This window comes from Opisthorchis viverrini, assembly GCF_000715545.1.
Source record: "Opisthorchis viverrini unplaced genomic scaffold opera_v5_396, whole genome shotgun sequence".
Taxonomy (NCBI): domain Eukaryota; kingdom Metazoa; phylum Platyhelminthes; class Trematoda; order Opisthorchiida; family Opisthorchiidae; genus Opisthorchis; species Opisthorchis viverrini.
Window position 1 is genome coordinate 203498 of NW_008752055.1, and position 27541 is coordinate 231038.

General features: G+C 46.2%; 1 protein-coding gene across 1 annotated transcript in view; it reads left to right on the plus strand.

Annotated features, from left to right (window-relative positions):
* T265_10701 (hypothetical protein) overlaps positions 1 to 27541 on the plus strand; it is a gene marked incomplete at both ends in the record, with an annotated part of 63004 nt that overhangs the window by 27875 nt on the left and 7588 nt on the right. The window contains 5 exons of the mRNA XM_009177158.1: positions 1608 to 1733; positions 6620 to 6720; positions 12823 to 12943; positions 17855 to 18033; positions 26031 to 26256. Coding sequence (XP_009175422.1) covers positions 1608 to 1733; positions 6620 to 6720; positions 12823 to 12943; positions 17855 to 18033; positions 26031 to 26256 — 753 coding nt within the window. The remainder of the gene's footprint in view (positions 1 to 1607; positions 1734 to 6619; positions 6721 to 12822; positions 12944 to 17854; positions 18034 to 26030; positions 26257 to 27541) is intronic.

Here is a 27541-nt window from a genome sequence, read left to right on the forward strand (position 1 = left end):
CCGGGATCCCCATCCAGGAAGACGGCAGTGACCAGCGCAGCTGAGTTTGCTGGTAATGGCTTTCATTACTTCGCTGCAAGTCGTCATCATCCCTTTCGTCGTCGTCCCATATATGGCTGAGTGTAAAAACGAATAAGATCTAGCCACCAGATCTTGCAGTGTTTTTGGCCGAACATTGAAGAGTCTATATCCGGCTCCTTTGCCAAATAGGGACTAACAACTGGGTTTACACTCTCCATTTTACCCGCATACCCTTCAGTTTGTAGTTTACGCCACTCCCAACTTGGCGTGAAGAACAGCACTCCCGGTAGCGCAACACCCACCGTCGTTGGGGCTGCTAGGAACCAGCTGTTCAATAACTAAAACCCATTTATAGATAAATTCGTCAACTTCAGCCAACGCTCTCTGTGGACGTTAACTGTACATTGTTCACAGCTCACTTGTATGCCGGCGTTTTTTTGCGATCATTTAGTGTGCGCTTGTGCCGCTGGCGCCACAGATGGTCCAACTAATGATCACACCTCTGACTTTCTCGACGCGTCGATTTGTCACAAATTCGAATTTGGGCAAAATGGTTCATACCTACCAGTGCCTCGCGTTAAATTTCGCTGTATTTGTGATAAATAGTGATAGGGCACGCCCACTTTTGGTTGATGCAGAATGAGTGCTCAAAGTAGGATTGCATGCTCTGTTTGAAAAAATTGTTCCCCCTCTGCTATTTGATCCCATCTAGTCAAAAGGAAAGGATTAGCAAGGCGAGAGTTTGGAATATGGGCAAATTTCTCCTCAAATCGATACAGACTAGTCATGAAAATCATAAATTACGAGTTGCACTTCTTTCAAAAAGTTGGAACGATACAAGTTAACGCTTTGTGATTTTTCTTGTTGGATCGGTGTGGGATAAGTAACTGGTGTTATGGCTTGGGGGCGAGATGGCTCAAGTGGTTAGAGCTCGAATTTACTGACCAGAAGGTCCGTCGTTCTAACCCGACCTCTGCCACTCCCCTGTCTAGGCTTGGACAACCTGACAGTATCCCAGCCCTCGTGCCTCCTTCGTGTGTCATGATAGCTAGACACCGAAAAAGTGCTACAGCTGAACGATTTTTTCTGGTATGGCTAAACATGTTTCCCTCCAAAAAACGTTGGTAATGCCTGTGTGTTCGGTGTCTAAGTGATCCTTTACAGCGACGACATTGCTTATCAAGATGCGTCGTGGACAGCGTTGTTGAAAGAAGTGCTCTCTCTCTCTCTCTCTCTCTCTCTCTCTCTCTCTCTCTCCATAAAAACCCGTTTGCTTGCTTGTTCCGTCCCGATTTTGTATCCATCAGTTCTTTATGGTAGAAATGAATGCGTTTCTATACCTCTCTAATGACACTTTTATCGTTTGAGTAATGAAAATTAGACGGATGGTTTGTGTCGGTTTAGACAGGCAGTGAAAAAGTCAAGGGTGAGCCGGGGGAGATTCTATTCGCCTTACCCTGGTTTCTGCCAGAGATCTCCATCCACCTTTTTTTTTGTCTTATGACGCCTGAAGAATTGACTCAGGCTGTCTTCTTAGCTGCGTTTCGTAGCACTGAATTGACTGTCCGTCTCGTTCCTCTCAACAGCTCAAGAAGATGCAGGACAAATTGAAGAAGGCGGAGAAGGAGGTTGAGCGTACTCGTTCGAACTATACCAACGCTTTGAACGATCTGGACGCAGAAAGTCCTCGGTATTTGGAAGAAATGACAAAGGTGAGTGTTGCTGGTCTCCCTGTATTCCACCCCTCCGTGTAGTCTGTAAGGCTGTTATCGAAACAGGGATGGTTAACCGTATATTTATGATATCCTCTCTCTCAATAACAGCTGCATGAAAAAGCAGCATCGTTAGCACTAACTGAGTGACTGTCACAACACGTACTATGCGGCCGTATTACACAGGTGCTTATAACGTGTGCCATCAGATGGACGAAGGAAGGAGTACTGAGGNAGTGACTGTCACAACACGTAGTGTGCTGCCGTATTACACAGGTGCTTATAGCGTGTGCCATCAGATGGACAGAGGAAGGAGTACTGAGAGACCTACTTTCCAACACGACTTCGCGTCCCGTGCACTTTCGAATTTCATATTTTCCATCGGTGTGCACGATGACTGTTCGAACTGCGCAACTTTTATTGCCATCCGTTCAAGTATTTTTATTCTCACTAGAATGGCAATGTCTTTGTGGTTGATATCTTTTCAACACAATGGTATCGTATCTGTAATACGGTTTGCGTATGCTGGGAAAAACCCCAGCGGATAAAACTGGTGTGAACCAGACTGAAATTCTTCGTGAAGCATTTGGGCATCGTCCCGCCTTGGTGATGGTGATGTCACCACATTTCTGAGGGCGAAGTCTGCATTGAGCGAGATCCGGTACTCAATCGGCTTGTCATTTCTGCGATGTGTCCGCTGATTGCATGCGAGACGAAGAGAAGAAAAGAAAGGAAGCTTAATTTCCACCAAAAGCCTATCTATTACCTATCAACAACTTACTTAGTTTAGCTAATTTGCCGCCACTGTCTCTTGTACAAGGGCAAGGCAACTCCCTCGCTCACAAACGACATTCAACGACCAATTTCAAACACTGGGTTAGTCAGTTCCCATTCCTTACCGACTTGTGTAGACGAAGGAAAGCCCGAGGTGTTTTCAGCCTTAATGGTGTACACCCTCACCCTTGTCTAACCTCTCGAGTAGCAGCCCTGTACAAACAAGTGGTGACAATATTCGTAGGTTTTTCCGGTTTTAGATCAGGTTTCAGCAGGGCTTTCCCAGTTTGCTGGAAAAGTCTGTGTTGAGTCGCTTTCGAAAAGTGTGAAGTGTAGTAGCAGAATTGTCTGATAGGGACATTGTCCGTTCACTACCGTCTTTTTTTTTTAAATTTGTCGCAGACGGTATTGTTTGGATGCCTTTGGTGTACGAATTTCGTGAACTCGAAGGGGTCAAGTCTCACAGACGTATATCAATAGGGGATAGTTTGCAGTATGGTACACGCAGAGCACCAACTTACTTTGCAAATGAGCATATTTCACCAATGACGTACTACTCAGTATTCGGACGGAACATACGTTTGATGGAATTTCGGGAATTATGTCTACCTGACGCCCCCCCCCCCAACGGGGGGACGGAACCGGTACTTAGCTGATAAGGTTTTGAGCAACCCTATTAGTAGTGTTATGGCGGAAATGAACATTTTTCCGTCTGTAAAATCAGCTTGACACACGTGCTTAGTTCTACAGCTCACGGATTCTCAATCCCCAGGCTCACTGTGCAGTGTGGCTGACAGCTGTTTTTCATATTGTGATTTAGGCCTCATAGCTACAGAATGATCTGATCACACTTATTGGCATGACCTTGAACTCAAGGTTGATCACTAAATTGAATAGTGCCACGATTGGTATGAGTTTTTCTACATCCACGGGACAAAGCAATACAGCTGCAATCAGTGTGATTTTTCGGTGGGTAAATTGATCGAAAAAGCCTGCGAGTTGGAGATAAGGACAGAGAATTCCTCTGAGTCAATCAATTCCTTGATTTTTTCGGCTGACTAACCGTTATCGGTCGCTTAGTTAGAAAAAACACAAGCTTTATCTTCTAATGTACCATTTCAGCAGTATATACCTGCTCATGTAGGTAAAACCAGCAAGCAATGAAGGTCAGAAATAGTCCATTTTGTGCAGCGGGTATGGCCTCCCACTTTCGGCAAAGCGACAGGATAAGTCGGCTTCAGAAATCTCTCGCATCCATGCTGCCCTGTCGCCAATGAGCGTGAACTGTGGATAGCCTGAGTGACTGATTAACGATCCCAGTGTCCGTAACGCTTTTGAGGGCATACTTTTTGCCTCATTATCTGAGGCCGTGCTATTGTCTGGTATCGTTACACGCCCTTAGCGCATAGTTATCAGCTTGGATTAGACTGTACTGTAAGACCATACCTAATAGGATCACTATAACCTTAATTAACGATCCCAGTGTCCGTAACGCTTTTGAGGGCATACTTTTTGCCTCATTATCTGAGGCCGTGCTATTGTCTGGTATCGTTACACGCCCTTAGCGCATAGTTATCAGCTTGGATTAGACTGTACTGTAAGACCATACCTAATAGGATCACTATAACCTTAGCCCCCAATGTTACCGATCGAAGTTGATTCCGTGATAGACATTTTGGCAGGTGAATCTAGCAATTTGCGAAATACTGGCATTTTCAACTTTTGGCAGTCAGCTGTACAGTTCTTCCTGACTTTGCAACACCACGAAGCACATTCTACTGGCTGATGTACGGCCATATACTCTTGCCAACTTCCATGCATAACGACTCCCACTAACCGCACTTTGACTTTGGCAAGGCAGTTGCCACTTCTCCTATTGTGCGGCCTAGTAAAAACACACCTCCGTTGTTGGACAAACACGTGTTTGCACCGGTCTCAGTAACAGTCTCATCAACCGGCATTTGTGGATTTATTCTGCCCTCATCGCCCGTTGCGTTTATCGATGCTCCCAATCTGCCGGCTGATGATACATATGTTGTTGGCTGGCTGGATGTGCAATGCCTCGTGGCTATTGAGTGCCAACAGACACACACACACACACTGACTAGTCGTCATTCGGTCGCGAACTGTTGATTGGTGCTGAACTGACTTCTGATGCGCGAGTGGGTACGTGTGTGTGTGTGCGTGTTTATTGGCACAGGTGCACTTTGAATGCAGTGCCTCGGCAACATAATGAAGCACCTGTGATTAATGTGAATAACTGGTTTCCATACCAGGAAGCAGGAGCCGTAACCGATATTCGCTTCTCCACGTTGATATTTGGATACTTGCTCAGTGTTTTCTCAGTTGCAGCACACACAGACACGCGGTTTGTACAAGAAGGTGAGAGAACACTTGTAGAAAAGTGCAGTGGAAACAAGCAAAATAAGGAGGGCAACATAAACAGCAGTTTCCTGCTGTTTTTTTTTCTGCCAGGATAGATTTCGGTAAAGCGGACCATCTACGCTTATTCGAGATTGTTTCGGTGTGTGTTCCGGTTGGGCAGTCCAGTTGGGGTGCAGACAAGGAGATCCCACTGATTTCGTGGGATAGCTTGTCTTAACTTCTTATACCACCACTGTTTTCACGTAACACTGGATGTGATTTAGTGATCTGAGATCATTTTCATTGTGACATGATTCCAATTAAAATAGAAATTTACCCTGGGTTCTCACGGGAGACTCAGGTGAATCTCTCGTTATGATATTCTTTCAACTGAATGTGTTGCACAAAGACCGCCTCATGTTTCAGTTGGTACGATGTTCAAGAAATCGTAGCATATTTTCACAAGGAAACCACTTACAAGGTTGCTGAAAACTCTTCAATAGCCCATGGCCAGTTTCGCCCTTCTTGGAGCTCATCAGGTAGGCGCAGTAATAACATGAGGCGGCCTTTGTGTGTCACGTTCAGTTTAGGAATATCATAAACGGGAGATTCAATTGAGCCTCTCGTGAAAACCTAGTTGATATGCAAACGAGCGTATTTGTCGAGATATGTCTAATTTGGGTTCAACTAGAACATAAGGTTGACGGAAACCCGGGGACTGTGCCTACCTGGTGTGCCCTAATAAGGGTGGAACTGGTCGTGGGCTGTCGAAGAGTTTTCAGCAACCCTTTAGAAATATGCCATCTGTGTTTCTGGCTGGTTGGTTTCTTCAGGAGGGAGGGAGAATGCAACAAAACAAAGTTCGGCACCGCTAAAATTTTCCCTCCAACAGGGTGATTCTTTGTGATACTGAAATGAATTCACTATCGCAGTACACCTGGTTCCACTACTTTGTCAACCAATATGCGAATGGGTTTTTACAGTTTCACAGAATGGGTAATTGCACATTTTTGGCTTGAAATCGATTAAACACGCCTGGACTATCATCGTCGCTCAGCAGTATGTTTCTATCAGTGTTGTAGACATGGGAATATAACCAACATAGCCACTCCACACCGCCCTCACCCTTTGTGGTTTTATTTACTCAACCACCTTTTAGTGTTTTTCAGACCCCACAGTAACTGAATATATTAATTAACTTCGGAGAATAACATCGGGTGATTCACTTTTGATGCCCAGATGAGGGTCTCATATTGGTCGACGTTCTGGGTTGCTGGTGCTCTAAAAGCTAATTCAAACACTGCAATACAAGGGTGTCTGTCTGCTAAATTACGGAGCATAAATTGATGGTCACAGAATGTCGACCCAACCCTGCCCTCTGATTCGTCGAGATTCTGCTGAGCCGTTCACTGAACGACCTTAGTCACCTAGTTTCAAACAGAGTGGAGTAAGTACAGGGGAGTGTTTCGAACTGCCGTACCTTATTTGACATGTGGTTTTCCTTCTGAGAATAGTATATCTACTGTCACTAGGATTCACTGAATTAGAACCTCAACTTGTCACTTTGCAGCCGTATTTGCTGCGTGGTGCCATTCTGGGGACAACGTTAGCCAATCCAGATACGCATTGGATACACCCCTAGTTTGCCATTGTTATCGCTGTTTCTCGCCGCCTCGCATCCCCTGAGTTGCACTTTTTACTTCTTACTGCGAACCGCAAGCTACTCTAATCTTCCCTTCTCCTCTTAGGTATTCAATCGGACGCAAGACTTCGAGCGTGAGCGACTCACTTATTTCAAATGTCTTTTCATGAATATGCAGCAGGCATTGAACGTCACCTTGAAAGTAAAGTGAGTTCGGATCAAACTACTTATAAACTCGTCCTGTTTTGCTCGATTACTTCAGCTGGTTCGTTGAGAACTTTGTGTGCGCTTTGTCTAGATGTACCCAAGGATCGCTCAGGGTCGAATACGACCATTCAAGCAATATTCATTTTTCCGAAATCTGATCACGACATGCGTTTCGATATCGTAACGTTCGATGATGCTCAAAACTGGGACTGAAGTCCACTGATTCATCGCATTCAAGAGGACAAGTCTGCTTTCTCCAGGTTTGAGCATATCGGAATGGCAAAGAAAGCCAACTGGTTGGGAGTTTTTCACAAATAGCCTATTGCATTTGCACATACCGATGTGCCACAGATACAGGAGAGCCATAAAACAATGAATTTGCAGTGGATTGCAGCATGTGCACGACGGACTTCGTCCCCATGCCTTATCTGTTAGTCTCCCCGTCCCGGAACTCGGGATTGACCCTCGGTTTCCGAGGTAGCGGTAAACTCTCATCCATTTAAGACAAGTTTAATACAAGTGCTGGACGCTCGCATCCAGGTACTGACCGTGGAGACGTTGTAGGCTTTAGTGAACGCACACATTCTATACGTCAGGCATGCCCTAACCAGCTAACTTTCGTATTCGTGTGTGTGTGTGTGTGTGTGTGTGTGTGTGTGTGTGTGTATGAAACTTGGGACACGGCATGGGCTTTCCGTCTCGAACAGAGCAAGGCGAGCCTGTTTGTTACACATTGTCTTTGTGATGATCAGCTCTGATCATTCTGTGCAAATCTCTCCGGTCGATGCCTCGCATCCACTCCTGACACATTCTGCTTGCAAATACACTCAGTTGTGTACCAGTTTCGGTTTCAATGAGAGACTCAACTGCATCTCTCGTTTATGGTATTCTTCAACTGCATGTGCTGCGCAAAGGCCGCCTTATGTTTTAGTTCGTACGATACTCGAGATATCGCAGTATATTTTCTTGAAGGGGCATTAATCATAGGGTCGTCAATAACTCGTCAGCAGCCCACAGTCGGTTTGGGCTTTCTTGGGACTCATCAGTTTGCAGCCCTTGAGTTTCCGCCACTCTTGTGTTGCACTTGAACGCCGAATCGTAGGCTAGTGACAAAATAACCTGGGGTTTATTGGTACAACTGAAGAGCATCATAAACGAGGGATTCAGCTGAGATTCAGTTGAGTCTATTGTGAGCTACAAACGTTGTATCATAGCACATTGGTTCTAGCTGCTACAGTTTCGACCACCGGATAGTGGGGGAAAGTGTGCTTCATACAGCCAACCATTGTAGGTAGTGGCTTGTTTAGTTAGTTCAAAAACAAGGGATCTTTGCATTGAAGGCGATAGCTCTAATGCTCAGGCGCCACAGACTACGCGCTTGGGCCATTTCAGCTGGTGTCACCGACCACTGGTGAGTCAGGTCCTGGAGTCTCTATCACTGGTTAGTGTTTTCATGCGTCGTCACTCGACTTCCCCTGTCTAGGCTTGGGCAACCTGGCAGTATCCCAGCCCTCGTGCTTCCTTCGGGTGGCATGGCAGCTAGGCACCGAAAGGGTGCTACAGCTGAACGCTTTTTATCACCAGATCACTCACTGCCCACCTCTCGGCCGCTTCCACTCAGCACAGAGCTGGACGAAAAGGACTCTGCGGGACAGACGGCCTTCTGGCATGCGGGGTGAACGTCCTAACCATCGTAACCTATGAAGTGTGAGTAATTCGTCTATCGCGGAAGAGTTCCTTCTTGTGAGGACCACCTGGCGTAGCCCAGCACGCTAGAACGAAATCGGTCTGCAACTGAGTCTATCTCTTCAGTTGCGTCCAGTTTACGTTCAATGAGAAAGTAGGATTGATTGAAACTCGGGAGTCCTGCTTACCTGGGGAGCACCAAGAAGGTTGGAACCAGTCGTCGGCTGAAGCGAGTAGCGCCCCTTCAAGAAAACCCCTTGTTTGTATACATCGCCTGTTAGAGGAAGAATAATATCACGCCGCCATCTTAAAGTCAGAAGTTAAAGAATACCGTGCGGCTTCTGATTCCATTTCATCAACAAGTATTGCTGAATCCATTTTCCAAGTATACGAATTTCCGTGCAGTGTTCAAGTTGTCACCATACAACCGGAGAACAAGCGAGCTGGTGCCTTGCACTGAAAATTGTTCTAACTTCAAGGAAGATCTAGACAACTATATGATGTATGAACTAATGCTTAAGTCGAGGTGACTTACTTCCATCATATAACCACTCATTCCGACCTGGGCCACTGCCCGCCATCCCATTGTACCACCTAACTGCGCTTCATGATTCCAGATTATACTTCAGCTAGCCCTCAAATCGGCACAATGTAGAAGGAGTGAGAGAGAGCGTTCAGCTGTAGCACTCTTTCGGTGCCTAGCTGCCATGCCACTCGAAGGAGGCACGAGGGCTGGGATACTGTCAGGTTGTCGAAGCCTAGACAGGGGAAGTCGAGAGGTAGGGGTTGGGTTCGAACAACGGACCTTCCGGTCAGTGAATTCGCGCTCTTACCACTCGGGCCATCTCGCCCGATGTAGAGGGAACCACAGCTACCAGCGGTATCAAGTGTGAAATTCGCATAACTCCACCCATTGTGTGAGCACTCGGAGCACTGCTGAAGTGTGTCAATGAGGATGTCATAGTAAGTCGAGGTCTACACGTGGTTTAATGAACGATCATTCACGGACGACACTCTTGCAGCGTTAGACATTGGTAAGGCCATATTAAAGGCACTCAACAATCATCGGCATAACTCAACAGGGGAGTTGTATTTAGTTGTCCGGTTTCAGTTGGTATCATTCCTGGGAAGATCAACGAATGCAGTTCTCACGCCCGGGAAACGCAGCTGGATATGTCTGGCTCTGTACCGCATCCGTTGGGTGACCTGCTGTGGTAACTTCAAATCGAAGATTTCAGTTACTACTCCTGGAACGGTCGATCGACGCATGTGTTGGACATACTTTGCTTTGCTTCGAACCCTTTCATCTGAAAATTCTTTCAACTGCAACCCGTTTCTGCGTCTACTTACTGACGGTCAACAGCATATACGCACGTTTTTGGCGATTAATTCAGCTGAGGCGTGTGATTCCCACTTGACAGTTGGTTGGTATGTTTCGACTCTGAACCATGTGGGAAGTCAAACAACCTGACGACAACCAACTGACCAGTCGGATCAAAGGAAGAAATCCACCAAACAGAAGGCTAGTTAACCAGCCAATCAAATGAAAAAATAGCAGACTACGAAACGTGAAGAAAACGGCTCAATCGCAAGGGAGTAGCAGAACGGTCGAATGAAGACACCCAACGCCACCGACCAGATAGAATGGAATGAGATCACGACGCAGATTTCCAGATAACCAACCAAATTACGTGAAGGCCAATGCCGGGCCAACCAACCACTTCAAGTCTTAAATAATGCTTAGAAACTTTATAAACACAAGCGGAAGAGGAGGAACTCGCCCACTCTGTCCCGCACTGACGATGTCACTTCGATTGGTGATGAAACGTCTGCAATCAAACTGCCAAACTCGGTGGAAAGACCAGCAACAAAACGTTCCGTTAGTATGGCGCCATCATCACCGGTATTTCGTTGAATTGGCCGGCCCACCGCCCAGCTCAGCCATCATCACCGGTATTTCGTTGAATTGGCTGGCCCACCGCCCGGACTCTAGCCCCACTGAAAGCACCTTGGGGCTTATGCCGAGACATCCACGCTTCATACTGTTTCGAAGCTCAGAGCAGACATACTCCAAGAAGGAAAATGTTTTTCACTTCGTAACATTGCTGTCCTCATCACGCGTGTGCGACCGAACGTCATCTTTGGTGCATGGTGAATAAACTTCGGTAACCTTCTTTGTGGAGCCTTCGTTGCTCTCAAAACCGTTAGAATTTCGTTCTTTCTAGGCGTTTTCCTGTGAATTTGGAATCTGCTTTCGCCTCAATAAATACAGTCGCTAATCTCTACGTCTCACTCGCCCGTTAGTCACGAGAAGACAAAGTATCCCGTAACAGCAGTGTAGGATTTGAAGGTTTTCGTGCACTGCGCGAAGAACAGGGTGACAGAAAACGAATGTGTAGCACGCAGTGACAGATTTTTCCTTGAAGTTTACACTGCGGTGACTGAATGAGGTTTTGGTCGACACGTAGACCTACTAGTAGTGTACGAAAAACTAATCTTTCCGTTTCTGTTAGTCTACTGTCTGGACGTGAGAATCTCGAGACGAGGGAACTGGAAGTTATTTCTAACGTAGTAAGATAATTCATACTGAAACCCTGCTTGTTGGATGATGGGAAACCTAACAAAATCGATCGATTACAATTGTTCAGAGAAGCCATAAAAATTATTTTTGGTCAACACTCTTAAAAAATCATGCGTCGGTTTTGACGAACGAAACAAAGGCACATTTCACCAACAAAGTATCACACCCTCCTTGTGCTTGGCTGGAGACAGTGAGGGATTTGCTGTTGAAGAGAATGTTGGTGGTTCAGACTGCATAGTTGATCGTTGGTTTGCTCTCTGGCCTGGGTCAGCAGTTCAGTTGACCATGCCCTGTAGTGCATAGCAGTGCAATGTGCAGCTGGGGTCCCGCCCAACATTTGCATGCATATCCTTTCGTGTCAGCCAGGTATGGATTTAGTTTACGATTGGTTGTTTATCTCTGTGGTCGAGGGAGACACAAGAAAGAATACTGGCTAAAGAGCTGCCCAAGGTCACTGCGTAGACAAACAACCAATCAATCAGGATTGAAGATGAGACATTTCAACTCACGACGGATCTTTATTGGTGATCGATATAATAGCTTGACCGCCCAGGTCAACGAACGAACCAACGCTAGCACACATGACGCCTAGCTGTGGCGATCCTCCTGTTAGTTTCTCTGCCTAGGGGGATGAGATGGCCCAAGATGTAAGAGCGCGAATTTGCTGACCGGAAGGTCCGTGGTTCGAATCCGACCTCCGCCACTCGCTTCCCCTGTCTAGGCTTGGGCAACCTGGCAGTATCCCAGCCCTCGTGCTTCCTTCGGGTGCTATGTCAGCTAGGCACCGGAAGAGTACTACAGCTGAACGCTTTTTTTCTATGCCTAACGTTTGAGCGAATGCTGGTGGTGTAAGGACCTTCTCATGTGTTTGGAACAGGTTTACTAGATTGTCCCATTCCTTTCTGCATCATTGTATGGCTTTGTTTGCGCAGTAGTGAACCACCAGTATGCCACGTTGCGGGGTGATCACGATGTGATTTTTTGTACATACTAAAAACAGATCTTTAATCGTATACCAGGTGGCGTACTTTTTATTCAGGTTGCTATGTCGATCGAGGTGGGTTGAATACTAGATTTTCAGTTGAACCAATTCCTATTTTGATGCCAGTTTTGCACCTTAATCGATTACTTTTCAACCCAGCAACTACGCACCTACGTCATTGCAAAAAGTGCACGTACGATCTGTCGGTGCTGTGCCCTCACAAATGTCAGATGGACGTTTGCGTCCAGACGCAGGTCGCGTTCAACTGCTTATCAAAGTCGTGTGCATTTTGCTAGTAAACTTTTCCGTCCCTGGACGGCTTAACACTGTACCGGGGGCTGTCGCCTTCATCTCTCAAATCCAGCCATTGCATTGCACAGGTCGTACTGTTGAAACATGCAATTAGTCGTCCGGTACGACGGAAAGACCGGACTGGTGCGATCGATTGCAGCGTACAAACGTCACTCTGGTGTGTACGAAACACAGCAATTTGAAAATGCACTTGGATCAGTCCCTCGGCACAGAGTTTTGGTAGTGATCTGAGCTCATATCATGTCTAATCGACTTACGAACAATGTATCGGTATTTGTCTGCACTTGTCTGTTCAACAACAAAACGAATTTATTTGTTCCTCGAGGGTCCAGGGCAAGCCGTCTTAAAAACCATATGGACTTGAGAGCTTATTGAACTACTGTTTATCGTTTTTTCACAATGCCGAAGAGTTCTAAAGTTCTCTTCCACAATGACTGCTTTGATCACAACTTCGGACCTGATAGCGAAAAACACATAGCGGATGCTATGCGTAAGCTTAGTTTTTTCTTATCTCTTCCATCCTCATTCCTTTCAACATTAGCTTCAAAACAATTTATACGGAACTGGAACAATCCATTTCACTCTGTGATATTGATTACGACCTAAACCTATGGTCCTCCAAACACGGCGTTGATATGCCTGCTTCATTTCCGAAATTTGAGGTAAGTGCTATCGTTTCGTTTGTGGTTTCAATTGCCCCCATCGCTCACTAGATGATCGAATCTCAATCCAGGCCCTGGGTGTGGAGATTCTAACGGCTTTGCGTGGGAGGGTGGCCAGAGTTGAGTGGTTCTTAGAAGGCAGCTAGGTATCATTAATCGCAATACTTTTGACGGGCCTTGCCCCGTCGAGTTGACTTCATCCCTTCTTGTGAATTCTATACTAGCAAATATAAGAGCCAAAACACTGCTCATCTGCCTGACCGTGACTGCCGTACGAAACACCGTCACATAAATAAGACCCTTGGACTCTTACGTCAGTCTTGCCTGGGATAATTACTTGTCAACACCACTTTCTTGGGACGTTAAATTCTTCCCCGAGAAACAAAAACTCTTTTGAATTCACAGTACGTTTGTTGGTAAGCAACATTTTTTGGCAGTTCTTCCTCAGGGCGATGCTGTTGTGACTTGCACAAGGCTGTTACGCAGTCAACCCAAGGAGGAAGGTCCGGATACGGTAACACGCACGATACACGACGAAATCCGATATAGCGACAGAACCAGTTACGGGAGCTGAACTCATGCAGAGATGAACAATCAAACGTCCAGAAACAGCAGAGGTCCATTGGCCACTCATATATCCAAAGAATGTAAAAAGTGTCCAGATCCTCGTGCTTATCGGTATCTTTTAAATTAGGCCCGGTCGTCCCCGGGGAAACGCATAATTCTTCTGTGCCGGTTCTTGTGCAACAGATTCATGTCATCGGTACTAATAAGTCGAAACCAACCAGATCGCTTTGCGACAAATCGCATGACATGTTCCGAATTCCACCTTGATGGGACCTTTGCACTGTGGCCCGTAGCCACAGTATCAACCCGATGCTGTCTAGCCGTCCTTTTCTTGTGGTAACGTACCATCGTCGAATTACTTCGAATTTCACGGATATGCTCCCTTGTCCGAGTTACCATTATATCTGCTTTCTGATAGCGAATCAGACGCTTCTGAGACCAGTCCGAATGCACAGGAAGTGCCGTTATAGTTCTGCGGTGTTTCCTTTCGGGCAATCTGGGAGTGAAACAGTGGAAATTACGTAGGTGACAAAGGTTACGAAAGTATTCCTTTTCTATTGAGCCTCGACTTCTGTTTTAGCCGCTGATTTGGGAAAAAACGTATCATTTTTATTGTCACGGTTATTGTTATCTTTCACAAAGTCACAGATGATGATGATGATGACACACACACACACACACACAAACACATGTCAAATAGTTTCCACCTTTAAATGGTTCTCACTCTTTTAGTGCTAGTCTGTTTAGCCAAATTCATGTTTGAACGTGTGGATTGTGCTGAGCCCGAGGGAGCCACATTGTGGTTCCCGTCGGACAAACCAATTGGGCGTCATTACAGTTGGCACATTGATTGCCAATGTTCCCACAAACCGACGTCCTGCAAACCGTCGCGGCGTATTTTGCTTGTTTGTTTAAGGCTCTTTGTCAAGGCATAGAGCGCAGGTTCCGAGTTTCTCAGTTTGTGAACCTGAACAGCATTTTTGGGTCGAGAATGTGGTTTCCTTGTTCTGCTATTCTTAAGCGCCACTGTCTGGCGGTCTTGCTTATGTACGACCTAGACGCAGTCCGTTTGACCATCCGACTGTACATGGGCGTTCTATTGCGCGTATAGCATTCCCCGCTAAGATCGGGCGAGATGGCCCAAGTGGTTAGAGCGTGGATTTACCGACCCGAAGGTCCGTGGTTCGAACCCAACTTCCGCCGCTTGACTTCGCCTGTCTAGGCTTGGGCAACCTGGCAGTATCCCAGCCCTCGTGTTCCCTTTGGGTGGTATAGCAGCTAAGCACTGAAAGGGTGTTACAGTTGAACGTCTATCTTTTATTATCTGAGGTCGTGTTTATGTTTTCGGGCATATCTCTGCTGAATCTGCGCAGTTGCTTGGATCGTTCGTGGGTTTCGGTTAATCTGATTGTAGTTTGATGGAGAAGGGTGCTCAAATTCAGTCTGTTTTGAAACCGAGTGTGGGTAAAGCTTGTTCACTCGGCTTGTCAACGAGTTTATCACCAGTCGTTCCCTGTTGATGGGCGATGCTGACTAGAATGAGCCGCCCATTCAAGGCATGCAGATACATGAAGACTTTGCCGATTGTTGTCTCTAGTTCGCATGTGGACAATGTACGATGATGTACTGATTGTTGACGAAAATGTGGATGGAAGTGAAAACTCCTTGAGAGCCCACCACCAGTTTCATCCTTATTGGAGCTGGTCAGGTACGCACAGTCCTCATGTCTCCGACAACCTGCTTGAACCCAAATTGCACGAAATTCGACAAATACACTCATTTGCTTACGAATTTGGTTCTTTTGGGAGACTCACCAGATTTCGCTCCTTCTGTAGGTTGCCCGAGCTTGCTGAAAAATAGAACAGTATTCGTTCTGCTCCCAATGCAGGCACTACACTAAATAATATGATACACTGCATTCAAACTATTTGGCTTAAATTAGACACGGATGCTCTCACAAACTACCTGCTTGTTTGATAGTGTTGGATATTGATGTTGTCAACGTGGTTGCTTGTTCTGTTTGACTCATCAACCAGCAACAATCTGACTTCTATGTCTTGTCTGGTTTAACGGCGCTGTTTGACAGTCGATCGATTTTACTTTTTACTGGACGCCAAACTTCGTACGTGCTTCAATTCGGTTGTGGGTAAACCCGTTTGTACACATGTTATTCAGTCTAGTGGCGTCATATGCGATGTTCCCGGGGGGTGGATGGCACGTAAATGGACATCCGTTTTCCACTCTGCCCCACAGGGAGTGTGAGGACTCATGCTGCCCAATCTCTGGGTTACATGTTTTCACTTAATGAAGTACACAACTGAATCTTATCGATGGACCAGCTAGTTTCGTGAATGTTACTTCCGACACCCGTCTGCCCCTGCTATTCTACGGTGAGACAGTATGTCGCACATATTTCTTGCGGTAAATTGATTCAGCTACAATGACACGGATTGCAGCGGTTCGGAACCTGCCCTCAGTACTAAAGGATACCCAGTTCTTCTACATGCACCATGAACCGATAGTAGGCTCAAGCGTCCCACTCACAGATCGGGGCAGATTGGTAATGCTAGCGTTTAAATGGTCATATGACTGTTTTGGCGTAATGGGACTTGACTGAACACGGATTGTTGAATGACCACCGGAGCACAGTGATCGATGTTTCTCATCTGTCCTCCTTGCTTTGAGAGTAAAAAAATCATTCAGCTGTAACACCCTTTCGGTGCCTAGCTGGCATGTCCCTAGAAGAAAGCACGAGGGCTGGGATACTGCCAGGGATAGGCCAAGTTGCCTAAGCCTAGACAGGGGAAGCCCAGAGGCAGAGGTTGGGTTCGAACCATGGACATTCCGATCACTAAATCCGCGCGCTAAGCACCTAGCCACCTTGCCCTGAGAGTGTCCCTAAGGCACCCGTGATTGAGCCCCTAGAGTTCTGTTTTTACCTACAAGGGTTCCAACTATCGAAAGGGACGTCGATTCGGAATAACTGAGTTTTAATGTGCACCCTCATCTCACTCCTGGCTCACAGTGCTTTTGAGGTCGACCGGACACTGCTAGTATTACTGACGCACGCGACCATCTTGTCTTTCGCTTGGTCATTCAACAGTATAACCGAATTCGACGGGTCCACCTCACACCTTAGGATGGCAATATACCAATGTATATTGTGGTGACCTTGGCTTGGATAGTGTAGCCAGCTGTACCTTGCGTAATATCGGATTTGACAAAGAGCTGATTGGAGGCTTCTAGGATGAAATCAGTTGTACATTCAGAACCCGTAATTCAATGATGCAAGCTCACCGAGCAGGAACGTGAAAGAACACAACCTCATCTCACACCGATTATTATGGGGGACATTTTTGTTTCTGTGGGCCTCTCTCGAGACTAATTAACTCCCCAGGCGTATATTGAGGCCGTTTCTTATTTCCATCAGCGGACATCGTAGACAAAATAATGGATCGGGATTTTTCGTGTATAAGTTGACTGCGATGAACCAGCTTCCATACTGACGAGGCTAACTTTCGCTGGGACACTAGCTAAGCATCGTTTCGCTGGATCATCGCATTAATTCATTCCCAACGAGTTTTTCGCTTGTAGATCACAGCATACTTGGTACTTCGACACAGTAGATAGATTTATCCGTTTGTCTGCAGTTGGCTCATTGGTTAAAGCGTCAATTTACTGACCGGAAGGTCCGTGGTTCGAACCCGACGCCTGCCTCTCTACTTCCCCTGTTTAGGCTTGGACAACCTGGCAGTATCCCAGGCCTCGTGCTTCCTTTGGGCGGCATGACAGCTAGGCACCGAGAGCGTGCTACAGCTGAACGATTACTATGTTTAGACGTAATACACTACTCATAAGGTTGCTGAAAATCGTTTGACATCCCAAGACCGGTTTTGCGCTTGTGGGGGCCCATAAGGTAAGTGCAGTCCCCAACTTTCCATCAACCTTATGTTCTAGCGGAACCCAAATTGCACGAAATTGACGAAATTTTCAAACAAATTTGGTTTTTCGAAAGGCTCACCTGGACCCCACTTGAATCTCTCGTTTATGATGTTTATAAGCCTCATAAACTCCATAAACGTGAGAACGAGCTGGTGGGTATCTCGCAAAACCAAATTTGTTCTCAAATGAGTATATTCCTCCGATCGTTTTGTTGGGGCTCACTTTTCCACCATAAATTTCAAGTTCCGCTTTCACACAACTGACTGTGCTGCTCTTCCTGTTTCGTCTTCTTGGTCTTCCACTATTAGTTGCTGTTTTTTCTATATGATCCTGTGTATTATGTTGCCTTACATGTTTTGATCTACTACACCATCCTTTCCACACAACCCGTTGTACCCACAGGAGTACTCTCCAGAACTAAATACCATTAGTGGGAAAAAGCGGTCACAGCTTTCCGAGACTAACAACTCCGTGACCTTGACAGCCATCAATCCTGTCATCAGTTCTCCCACCTCGGCTCCGAACGAGACTGCCGTAAGGCCTGCGAACAATGGGATCTCCACCAACGGACCCAAGACCACGTAAGTTGCTCTGTTTTTTTTTTCTCATTTCTTCCGTTGCGCTTGCTTCCTTGTGATGCTTGCAACCTCCCGCAAATACCACCGGCTTTCTTTCTGTATCACCGTCCCTCATATATTTGACTTACTTCCTAGGGTAATCCTGGCAACACATGCAGAAGATTGCATGTATAACGCCGTATATACGATTCATTGATCAACAACCAGCCACGGTGAATAAGCGAAACTGTGTGCAAATCAGTGCCATTCACATTCTGACACCTGAAATCTTATCGTGCTCCGTCTCACATCTAGGAATATGTGTGGAAGATTACGTTGTCCTGAATCTATCAAGGCTGATGAACTGATCCTGACATTATCGATATCGGGTTTTTTCATCGGGCCCTTGAGGTGTTGGTGGTCACTGTGCGACCGCATGTTAATCAATCAAGGCAGATGGCTGCTTGCTCGAACGGATCGGGTTTAAGGTTCGGCCTATCATGAAGTCGGTAACAATAACACTACACAAAGAGTTCATTAATCAATGAATCAACACATCAGTCATTTGGTGTGTGTGGGGAAGGCACAGGCCTTTAGGGTTTTATCGGGATTCAACAAAACTTGTTTGGGTCAAGGCTGTGGTTTTAATCACCATCCAATCAAAAAGGCATATTTCGCATTTCTTTATTTAAAGAATATACAATACAACTCTCCCCAATGTGAAGTCCTTTGTCACTCCTGGATTCACTCGTCACTTACATCAGATATTTCCTGCAAGGCGTAGCTGTCCATCCCCCCAAACCATCGACAAACGAAACCGTCGATGCTATAGTCACCGTACATCATTTACACAGTTTTTACAATTGAAGATGATAATGATGAATGCAGCTGTCTGTTCTCCACTGCAAAAGCTTAGCCATATGGCGGGATGCCCCCCCCCCACCGAACTGAATGCTCTCGGCTAGGAAGTCGACTAATGTGGATCGATCGTCCTCACCGCATCCCGCACGTGACTTGCGAAAATTCAGTTGTTAGAGGATGTTCCCACACCTTTGGGTGCTGTGCAGTTGTCCGCTTCGACCAGAGTGAATCCTCCAGACGTTCACTGCTCTTGTTTTCGTGGCTGTTCCGGTCTTGAGTCGGACCGACTGAAAGTGGTTTCTCCTGGCATAGAATCTACCATTTGAAAAAAAAACACTTCAAAGTTCTTGTCAGAAGTAGTCTCTCTAGGGGGTTGGTCTCCCCGAATACGGATCGTTCTGTTCGTTCGTTCAGCTGTAGCACCCTTTCGGTGCTTAACTGCCACGCCACCCGAAGGTTGCACGAGGGCCGGTTGTCCAAGTGTAGACGGGGGGAAGTCGAGAGACAAAGGTCGGGTTTGAACCACGGATCTTCCAGCCAGTAAGTTTGCGCTCTAATCACTTGGGCGATCTCACCCACTTTCACAGCCAATATTGTATCCTTGGGTCCAAATTTGTGGCATTTTTCCTCGCTGTTGGCCATATTTCATCGTCCTCGCACTCGAACGCATTCACATGTACTGTTCTCAACGAAGAATTTCGCTTCCAACCTACTTGTCGCCGCCTTCATATTCGTTTGTCTCACAACCAGGTCGACCGAATGCCAACTTCAGCTGTCTCTTTTCTAACACTTATCGCGCTACAATCACTGTTTGCTTCGAATACCAACAAACTCCACTCGCTTTCGTTTCCGTACTCCGCTAAGAGTGGGTTGCTGTTGTCAAGTTTCCAGTCTGTCTATCGATCGTCGGGTTATCCTCAAGTGACTTGTCTCTGCGGTTTCGCCTGTTTGTCCGCGCCCGCCCACCACAAACCACGTGCTGCTGACCCACTCTTCCTTTGGATGTTCGCGCATCTGCTTCTTTCGCCTGATAAGCATGTGGTAATTTGCTTTTGAATTTTCCAATCGATTTCGCTGGAGCGAAATTTGTCCGAGCTTACTAGAAATTCAAGACTTTGAGTAGTCGCCATATGGTTTGGTGTACACTTCGTGTGTGCAACCTACTGGTCAAAGGAGACCTCTAACGAAAGTTTTTCTGAGAGTGGTATGCTCAATGATGTGACGGAAGTTTTCGTACCAAAGTACTGAACGGGCGTTCGCTGCCTCAATTCACTATGAGCATGGTTCAAGCGTAGATTGATCTGAAGCTATGGGCGGTCTTAATCTCATTGTCTAATCGGAATCTACAGTCTCGACAGCGAGAACTGAGCAGACAGAGTGGAAACATGAGTTTCCATTTTCCATGCCGAAAAAATAGATGAATCAATCCACGTGACACGACTGAACAAGGTGCGCATAGTGGAAAGGGGTTGGTGTTCGTGATGGTCGTCCAATTGTGACACTTCCCGTACGCAGCCCCCATACAACCCGAAGGGAGCACGAGGACTGAGATACTAGCAGGCTGGCCATGCGTGGATAGGAACAATGGATAAACCACGGTTGAGTTCGAGCAATGAAGTTTCCGTTCAGTAGCTCTACGTGTGCCTTCTACGGGGGTGGATTTACCGAGTACAAACAGCCCTATCCATATAGGAGGGACAATATAGTGGGACTTTGCTTTCGCTAACACTAGATAATATCATTGGAAAGAACTCAGGGGGCAAAACTTCTGTACATGCTATGCTGTGATAAATTTCAGTACACCACGTTCAGCCGACAACGAGAAAGGCATTGTTGAACATGCTCGCTTGTTTTTGGGGAGTAGATTTCGCCAACCAGGAAACGTTAAATGGAAGTGTGATCTAGAACCCCGTTTTCGAACAGGCTACATCTTCTTCTTCCCTTACTACACGTTTGTTATTTAATCTTTTACGAATATATTACCAAAGCACCTGAATGCACTCGGGTCGTTACCAAAGCACCTGAATGCGCTCTGGTCGCATTGGTCACCAAACCGTTAGGGCTATAGGGCGAAATTCAGCGTCGAAAGGCTGATGTGAAATATGCCGCATAGGTGACACGTCGAATAGCTCTCCTACGTTAGATTTGCCGGTCCTATTGGAGGCTATGTGAGCGTTTTCGAACAGGCTACATCTTCTTCTTCCCTTACTACACGTTTGTTATTTAATCTTTTACGAATATATTACCAAAGCACCTGAATGCACTCGGGTCGCATTCACAACGGTGCCCCTTTGTCGATAAACTGGTAGCTCACAAAACAGGTGATCGGATCTGGAATGAGTTTCAAGCCGCACCTACTAGCCAATCAAACTCGGTCGTCAAACTGTTAAATTGCGGTTCTGATCCAGGGGTACCCCAAGCCCAGAACCCTGGTCATTGCAGGTGAAAGGTCAGTAGAAGTTTTCTTCCAGCGATCGATCGATAACACGTTAGCTTGCGCTGGCTGGTGTCGTTTTTTCCGAACTAATACATCGGGATTAGTTACACACAGTAGTCCGGGAAATTGACAGTCACCTTTCCCAGCTGTTCGCACCTGGAGATCGTGTGAAAATCTGTTCCGTACACTTTACCACCTGTGTGTGGACAAATACTTGCAATGTGGCGCGATCAGCCGCTGAAATATAAACCCAACTCTGTCTCAGTGCTTTGAACAGGTCTGTCAGAGTGAAACACGGTCGCAGAATGGCTTTTTGTCGACGGCAGCTGGACTCACCCTGACGGAAAAGATTGACAAAAAACGTAATGCCACCACTCGGCGTCTAACAAAAACCGAAGCTAAATACGGAATGTAGTAAGTAAACCGAAGTACACAATCCGGAAACGTAAATAACTTGTGTACGAACGATCCGTATACTTCGATCCCAGAGATTTGTTGCGAAGCATGTAAAAGCTAGGGAAAGTAACGCTACGTTTCACGGAAAACTGTACATGTTCAGAACTCCAGACGTGTTTTTCACTGTGCAAACACCTTCGTTCGTAACATCTAAGGACAGAACTGGGCTGACGCAATGGTATACATACTTTGTTCCAATTTCCTCTTCATCCGTAGCGAAGATCTCGTCTAGGCACTCTGTTTTTCAAGGACTCTACCAGGATTCCGTTTCTGTGGCAACGTGCATCGACTAGCTATTTCAGTGGACGTTCTTTCATCCACTGAATGAAGGTACCCTAAATTAAATCCAACGATATTTACCTATTCATCTTCTCTTCGGAGTCACTGATGTGATTCCTGTCGACTACACACCAGACAAATATCCATAATCATCAACAGCTTGAAGTCAGTGTTCAATACTGACGCTTCGCTGCCCTACACTCCCGATTTGTTTGAAGACCTTATCTTTGAAGGGAAAAGTTGACGGGTAAAGGGCCTGGTGCTAGCCTACCACACTCATTTTGAGACGTCTACCCCTCCAGACACTCATTCTGGCAATCAGGATAGAAATGGACAACAAGAACGTTATTTACGTCGGTTGGCATCCATATCTTGCAGTGTCTTCAACCAAGAGCAGTGGGCATCATGCGACCTCCACTGTGGAGATCGCAAATGACGGTTGGACATGCTCAATGTGTGACCTAACCAACATAATCTCCGGCGCTGAACACAATCTCCAATGGAAGCCCCCGTTGCTCGACCGAACACTTACTTTCCAACGGCCCGTTACGGATTCTGGGATACTAACTCACACGAGCAATGGTTCTGAGACGGCGATTGTTGAAGACCTCAAGACGTCTCAGTTCCGCTTTTCAAACAGTCCAAGTCTCACATCCTCACACGTTCCTTCGAGATTCGAGGAGTTACCGCTGAGTCTCAGGGGCCATGTGTACCATACCGTGTGTAGCGTAAACTGGTTCTGACGTCTAAACTCCGTGCTTAGCTGGATTCCGGACTATTAGGAAGAACACCTCTGATGGTTGTGTCCGCATACTTGGTGGTCTTATTCACCTTGAGAAAGGTTTGGTGTCCATGACGTCCAAAAGATGCCGGCAAACCTCACCCGTTCTTGATGCTTGTACTCACCGTTCGCAAATAAGGACGACGTTTTTCACTAGCAGTTAGGCATTGCAGTTTAAAACCCGCTTTCTGATCAGAGGGTGCATGCTTTTTTTATCGATGAAATTTAACCTGATGCTCAAGTTCCTCGGTCATTGCACTAACCGTATAACGACGGGTACTACTGATAAGGCATGCAAGTAGTATGTGGTTTTCTCGTAGCTCCACCTCACGTCTAATGGAAGGCTGGGTTTATTACTGAACGTGTGGAACTGATGTGCAGCGTTCGTTTACAATTGCGTAATAGTCAATGAATATCCACGAAGTAGACGTATAAGGATGGCCAGTTTTTAAAAAAGAGGTGTAAATGAGATGTTTACCTGTCCATCCAATAGTTTGTAACTGTGTAGTTGGTGTTTGATAATAAACAACTCCGCGGCGAATGGCTTTCCTCCTTACACATCTATCTGTTCGTGCTTTCCCTGGCGGAAGGCGGCGAAAGCATATTCTATTTTGATGGGTTCTAAAAGCCCCTTCATTTTGGAGTGCAGTCGGTGGTCTCCATCGCATCTGTATGCCCTTCAGAGTACCTCCATGTCAGTTTATTCATTCCAGGGATCTCCGCTCCCAAGCGCACACATATATGCCTCAAGACTAAGCCACTCGACCCCAAAATAAAGTTATCGTAATTCAGTAACCTAAATCGGTCCATTATCATCTATTTTTGAAGAGCGTGGTCACAAACATAAAAAGTGAATGCAAGCGACGGATGCGAAAGGGTAACAGGAGAATATAGGAGAAAAGAGAGAAACGTCTCATTCGAATTCATGCCAACAACAGTTCCAGTCAAATGAGATGAATCCCATGGTATGTAAAAATTTTGATACGGAAACACGCGTCTAAAGACCAACAACCGAAGAAAGGACAAGCAATGTTGAATGCTCTTCAAGACGCGGTAGGCGCTAACACAGTCAAGACTCGAACATCAGGCACAAAGTGTCCGTCACACTGGGTCTGGTATGAGATTAAATGGCAAAAATGTACATTCAACGCCATGTGCCACAGTACAGTACACAGAGAGCCCACAATGGCAAGCAAACCCAAGTCACCGACTGCGGCCTTAGGAAGTCCCAGTCCAATAACAGCCTGATTGAGGAAAGCAGATCCCTCGACAAGACATAATCATCGGTTGGTGAGCCAAAAAGTCGACATCACAACCGATTGCATGTAGGGCTTTATTCAGCTTCTAATTTCGGTAAATGTCAAGTGGTAGGTATGAACCAATCTGTAACCGGAGTCAGTAAGCTGTGGAAAGTTTGTGTCTGAAAGCTTCTGATGCTTCCGGAGAGAGAGGAGTGTGGTGGGTGTGCATGTGATCAGATTAGCATGAAAGATAATCCAAAGTGAACTGAACGTGAATGGATGTATAAGCCTCTAAGTGGATATGTTTGGTCCGTAGTGTTTTAAAATAACATTTTGTGTGAATATGACTGTGACGTCAAAATAGGTAGACCGTAGCGATCCGATAGTCTGCTGGTATTTAGCCAGTTTCAATGTTTATTCAGCTGGCACATACTTCCTTCCTATTGTCTCGGACAATCTCAAAAATGTCAGATGGCACATTTTCACCAGTCCGGGCCAAGTCAAATCGAGCAGACCGAACATTTGGTCCAAACCAAGCTGATCGGGTGTCGATAGAAACAGACAAAACACGGAAGAAGTGGATATAAAGTGAGCATAAAAGACGAAGAAACCACGCCAATTAGACTAGATTATTACGGTTTTTTGTTGTGGAGCAGACTGGTTAATTTCACTGAACAGCAGTGAAAATTTACGGTCAGAATAGGTTACCTGTTGTTGCTCAACACCGTTGGGACAAAACGCTTCCGTAATCGCTTAGTCTAAGGAACCTAGCCACAGGCATCTGGGGGAATGGGTTAACCGACCATTGGCCGGTCTCACCACCTACAGAGTGTGCGAATGGAAACACATTTTGCAACCCCATCTATCTGCTTATTCATTGCCTAACTTTCTTAAACCGTCATTCAATAAACATTTTGTTCGTGAGTAATCTCATACTATTCACGGGTAATGTTGGCACTTTGCTTCACTGTGTGACAATCCTGATGGTTGCACGGTCGTTAATGGCCACTTCGTCGAATGGCGTTCGACCTTTGCGGGACTTCACCGAATTGACTTTCGCGCTCATCCTGATAGTTTCTTTTAGAATAATCATTTCTTTTGCTTTCACATTGGGCTCACTACACCCTACGGAGAGGACTGTTCGGTAATTCGTCGGAGTGGGGGCGAAATGGTTCAGTGGCTAGGGCGCGAATTCACTGACCCTAAGGTGCGTGGTTCGAACCAGACCTCTGCCTCTCAACTTCGTCTGTCTAGGCTTGGGCAACCTGGCAGTATTCCAGCTCTCGTGCTTCCTTCTGGTTGCGTGACAGTTTGGCACCAAAAGGGTGCTACAGCTGAACGATTTTTATGATTTTCGTTGGAGTAGTTCAGTTATAGCTTGAAACACGTTACACACTAAGTAAGATGTGTTACCAGATTTTTCCTGGGCTCCATAAAAGAGGAAGAGGCTCTTTGTAATGTACTACTCATGAGGTTGCTGAACATCCGTCGACAGCCCACGACCGGTTTCGCCCTTTTCTGGGCTCATCAGGTAGGCGCAGTCCCCGGGTTTCCGTCAACTTTGTGTTCTGTTTGAGACCAAATTGCACGAACTTCGCGAATATACACTCATTTGCAAACTAATTTGTTTTTTTCGAGAGACTCACTTGGAACCCAGTCGAATCTCTCGTTTGTGATGTTCTCAGGCAACTGAATGTGCTGCACCAGGCCGCCTCATGTTTCAGTCTCTAGGATATTCGAGATATCGCGATACATCTATATCTTTGTAATGTACTACTCTTATTAATCATTTCCCTCCTTCGCTCACTCCACTTGTTCCCACTGATCAATCACTTTTGGTCAGCACCGATGTTCCTTTCTCGCCTCAAGATATCAGCCTCATATTTTTCTATAGATTTGCTTATGAGTTTGGTTTGTTGGTCATGACCTTTCATTTGGATGCCTCTTCCCTTCTCTATCCTCTTAGCCAACCTAATCCGTTCGACGACATGTCTCCATCCGCGGAAGTCAAAACCTTCGATCAAGCGGATATGGAAAATGCCAGTCGCAGTGGCGACGAAACCCAAGACGCGGAGGATTTGACCGATGCAGATTATTACGCCTCAGCCACATATGATGACGGTCGCCCAGGTATACGAGTTCGGGCTCTGTACAACTACACCGGCCAGGAGGACGATGAGCTCACCATTGCCGTAGGTAAGCCGTCGCATCACTACACTCCCCTAAACCATACTTTGTTATGGACGTAGTACACTATTCTTAAGCTTGCTGAAAACTCTTCGACAGCCCACGACTGGTTTGGCCGTTCTTGGGGCTCATCAGCAGTCCCCGAGTTCCCATCAACCTTATGTTCTACTTGAACCCAAATTGGACAGATTTCGACAAATGCACTCATTTGCATATCAATATGGTTTTGACGGGAGACTCACGTGGAAGACAGTCTTTACTTATCGATTACGACCTGTTTGTAACACCTGTGATCAAGCACGCGTCTGTAGAAGCTAATTGGGCCGATGAGTAAAACTGGTCATGTGACTTTAGTGAACCGGAGCTGAATTCGAACTATGCTCTCTTAATTTCTATCTCCTCCGACCAGGAATACACTACCCATCAAAAACGCTTCGCCACTGGTCTTCACTGAAGGTGGTTTACTGTATGAACGAGGTTTGAACCTATAACTAACCTTGTGCTTTGTTTGGCCTGGTGTGACCTTAGCACCAACCAATTTGTCTCCTGAAATTACGGTCTAGAAGTGATACCCAAGCGGACCCATTACTAGCTTTATTCGGTCGTCCGAATCCACTTCACTGCGGGCCTACACTATCCGCACGTACAGCGCTTTGCCCCTTAAAACTGCAGCAGGGGGCGTTCATCTTGTAACGCTACACAGATCGATCATTTGTCTATAGAAGTCGGATGAACTGTGCCCGAAGACATCAACTGTTCCATCCGAAGAGCCTGTAGTTGTTGTTGTCGTGTATGTCTGATCAATCGGCTCCATCCTTACCTGCTCCCACTGTGCAGCTAAATTTACGAACGCGCTGTTGAAAAGAGCAGCTTGATGGCCCAGAAACCAGATCGACAGTAATCTGGATTGGATTGATTGATTTAAGTGCACGGTGTACTTCATTACATTCGAAGGACTGTAGTTTGAGAGTGTAGTTCTGGCTCCACAAGATCGTAGCAGCTTTTCGGCGTGACATCGTCTCAAATCCCTGTACGAACATGCTACCCACTTATATGTGCATACCGCTGTTGAATGTCCATACACTTTCTTGGAAACTGGTCTAGTAATGTTTAGAATGTGCGTCAGTAAATGCGAGGTAGCGAAAAGCTTGTGTCAGGTGTGGGGACGTTGGAGTATGAAGGAGGACAAGATGTGGGTGCCTGTAAAGAGTGAACTCTTTTTACGGTTTGGATGGAGGTCGTTGTGTGAGGTCTGGCTGATGGAATACGTCCCACGTTCTTTTGAAGAGC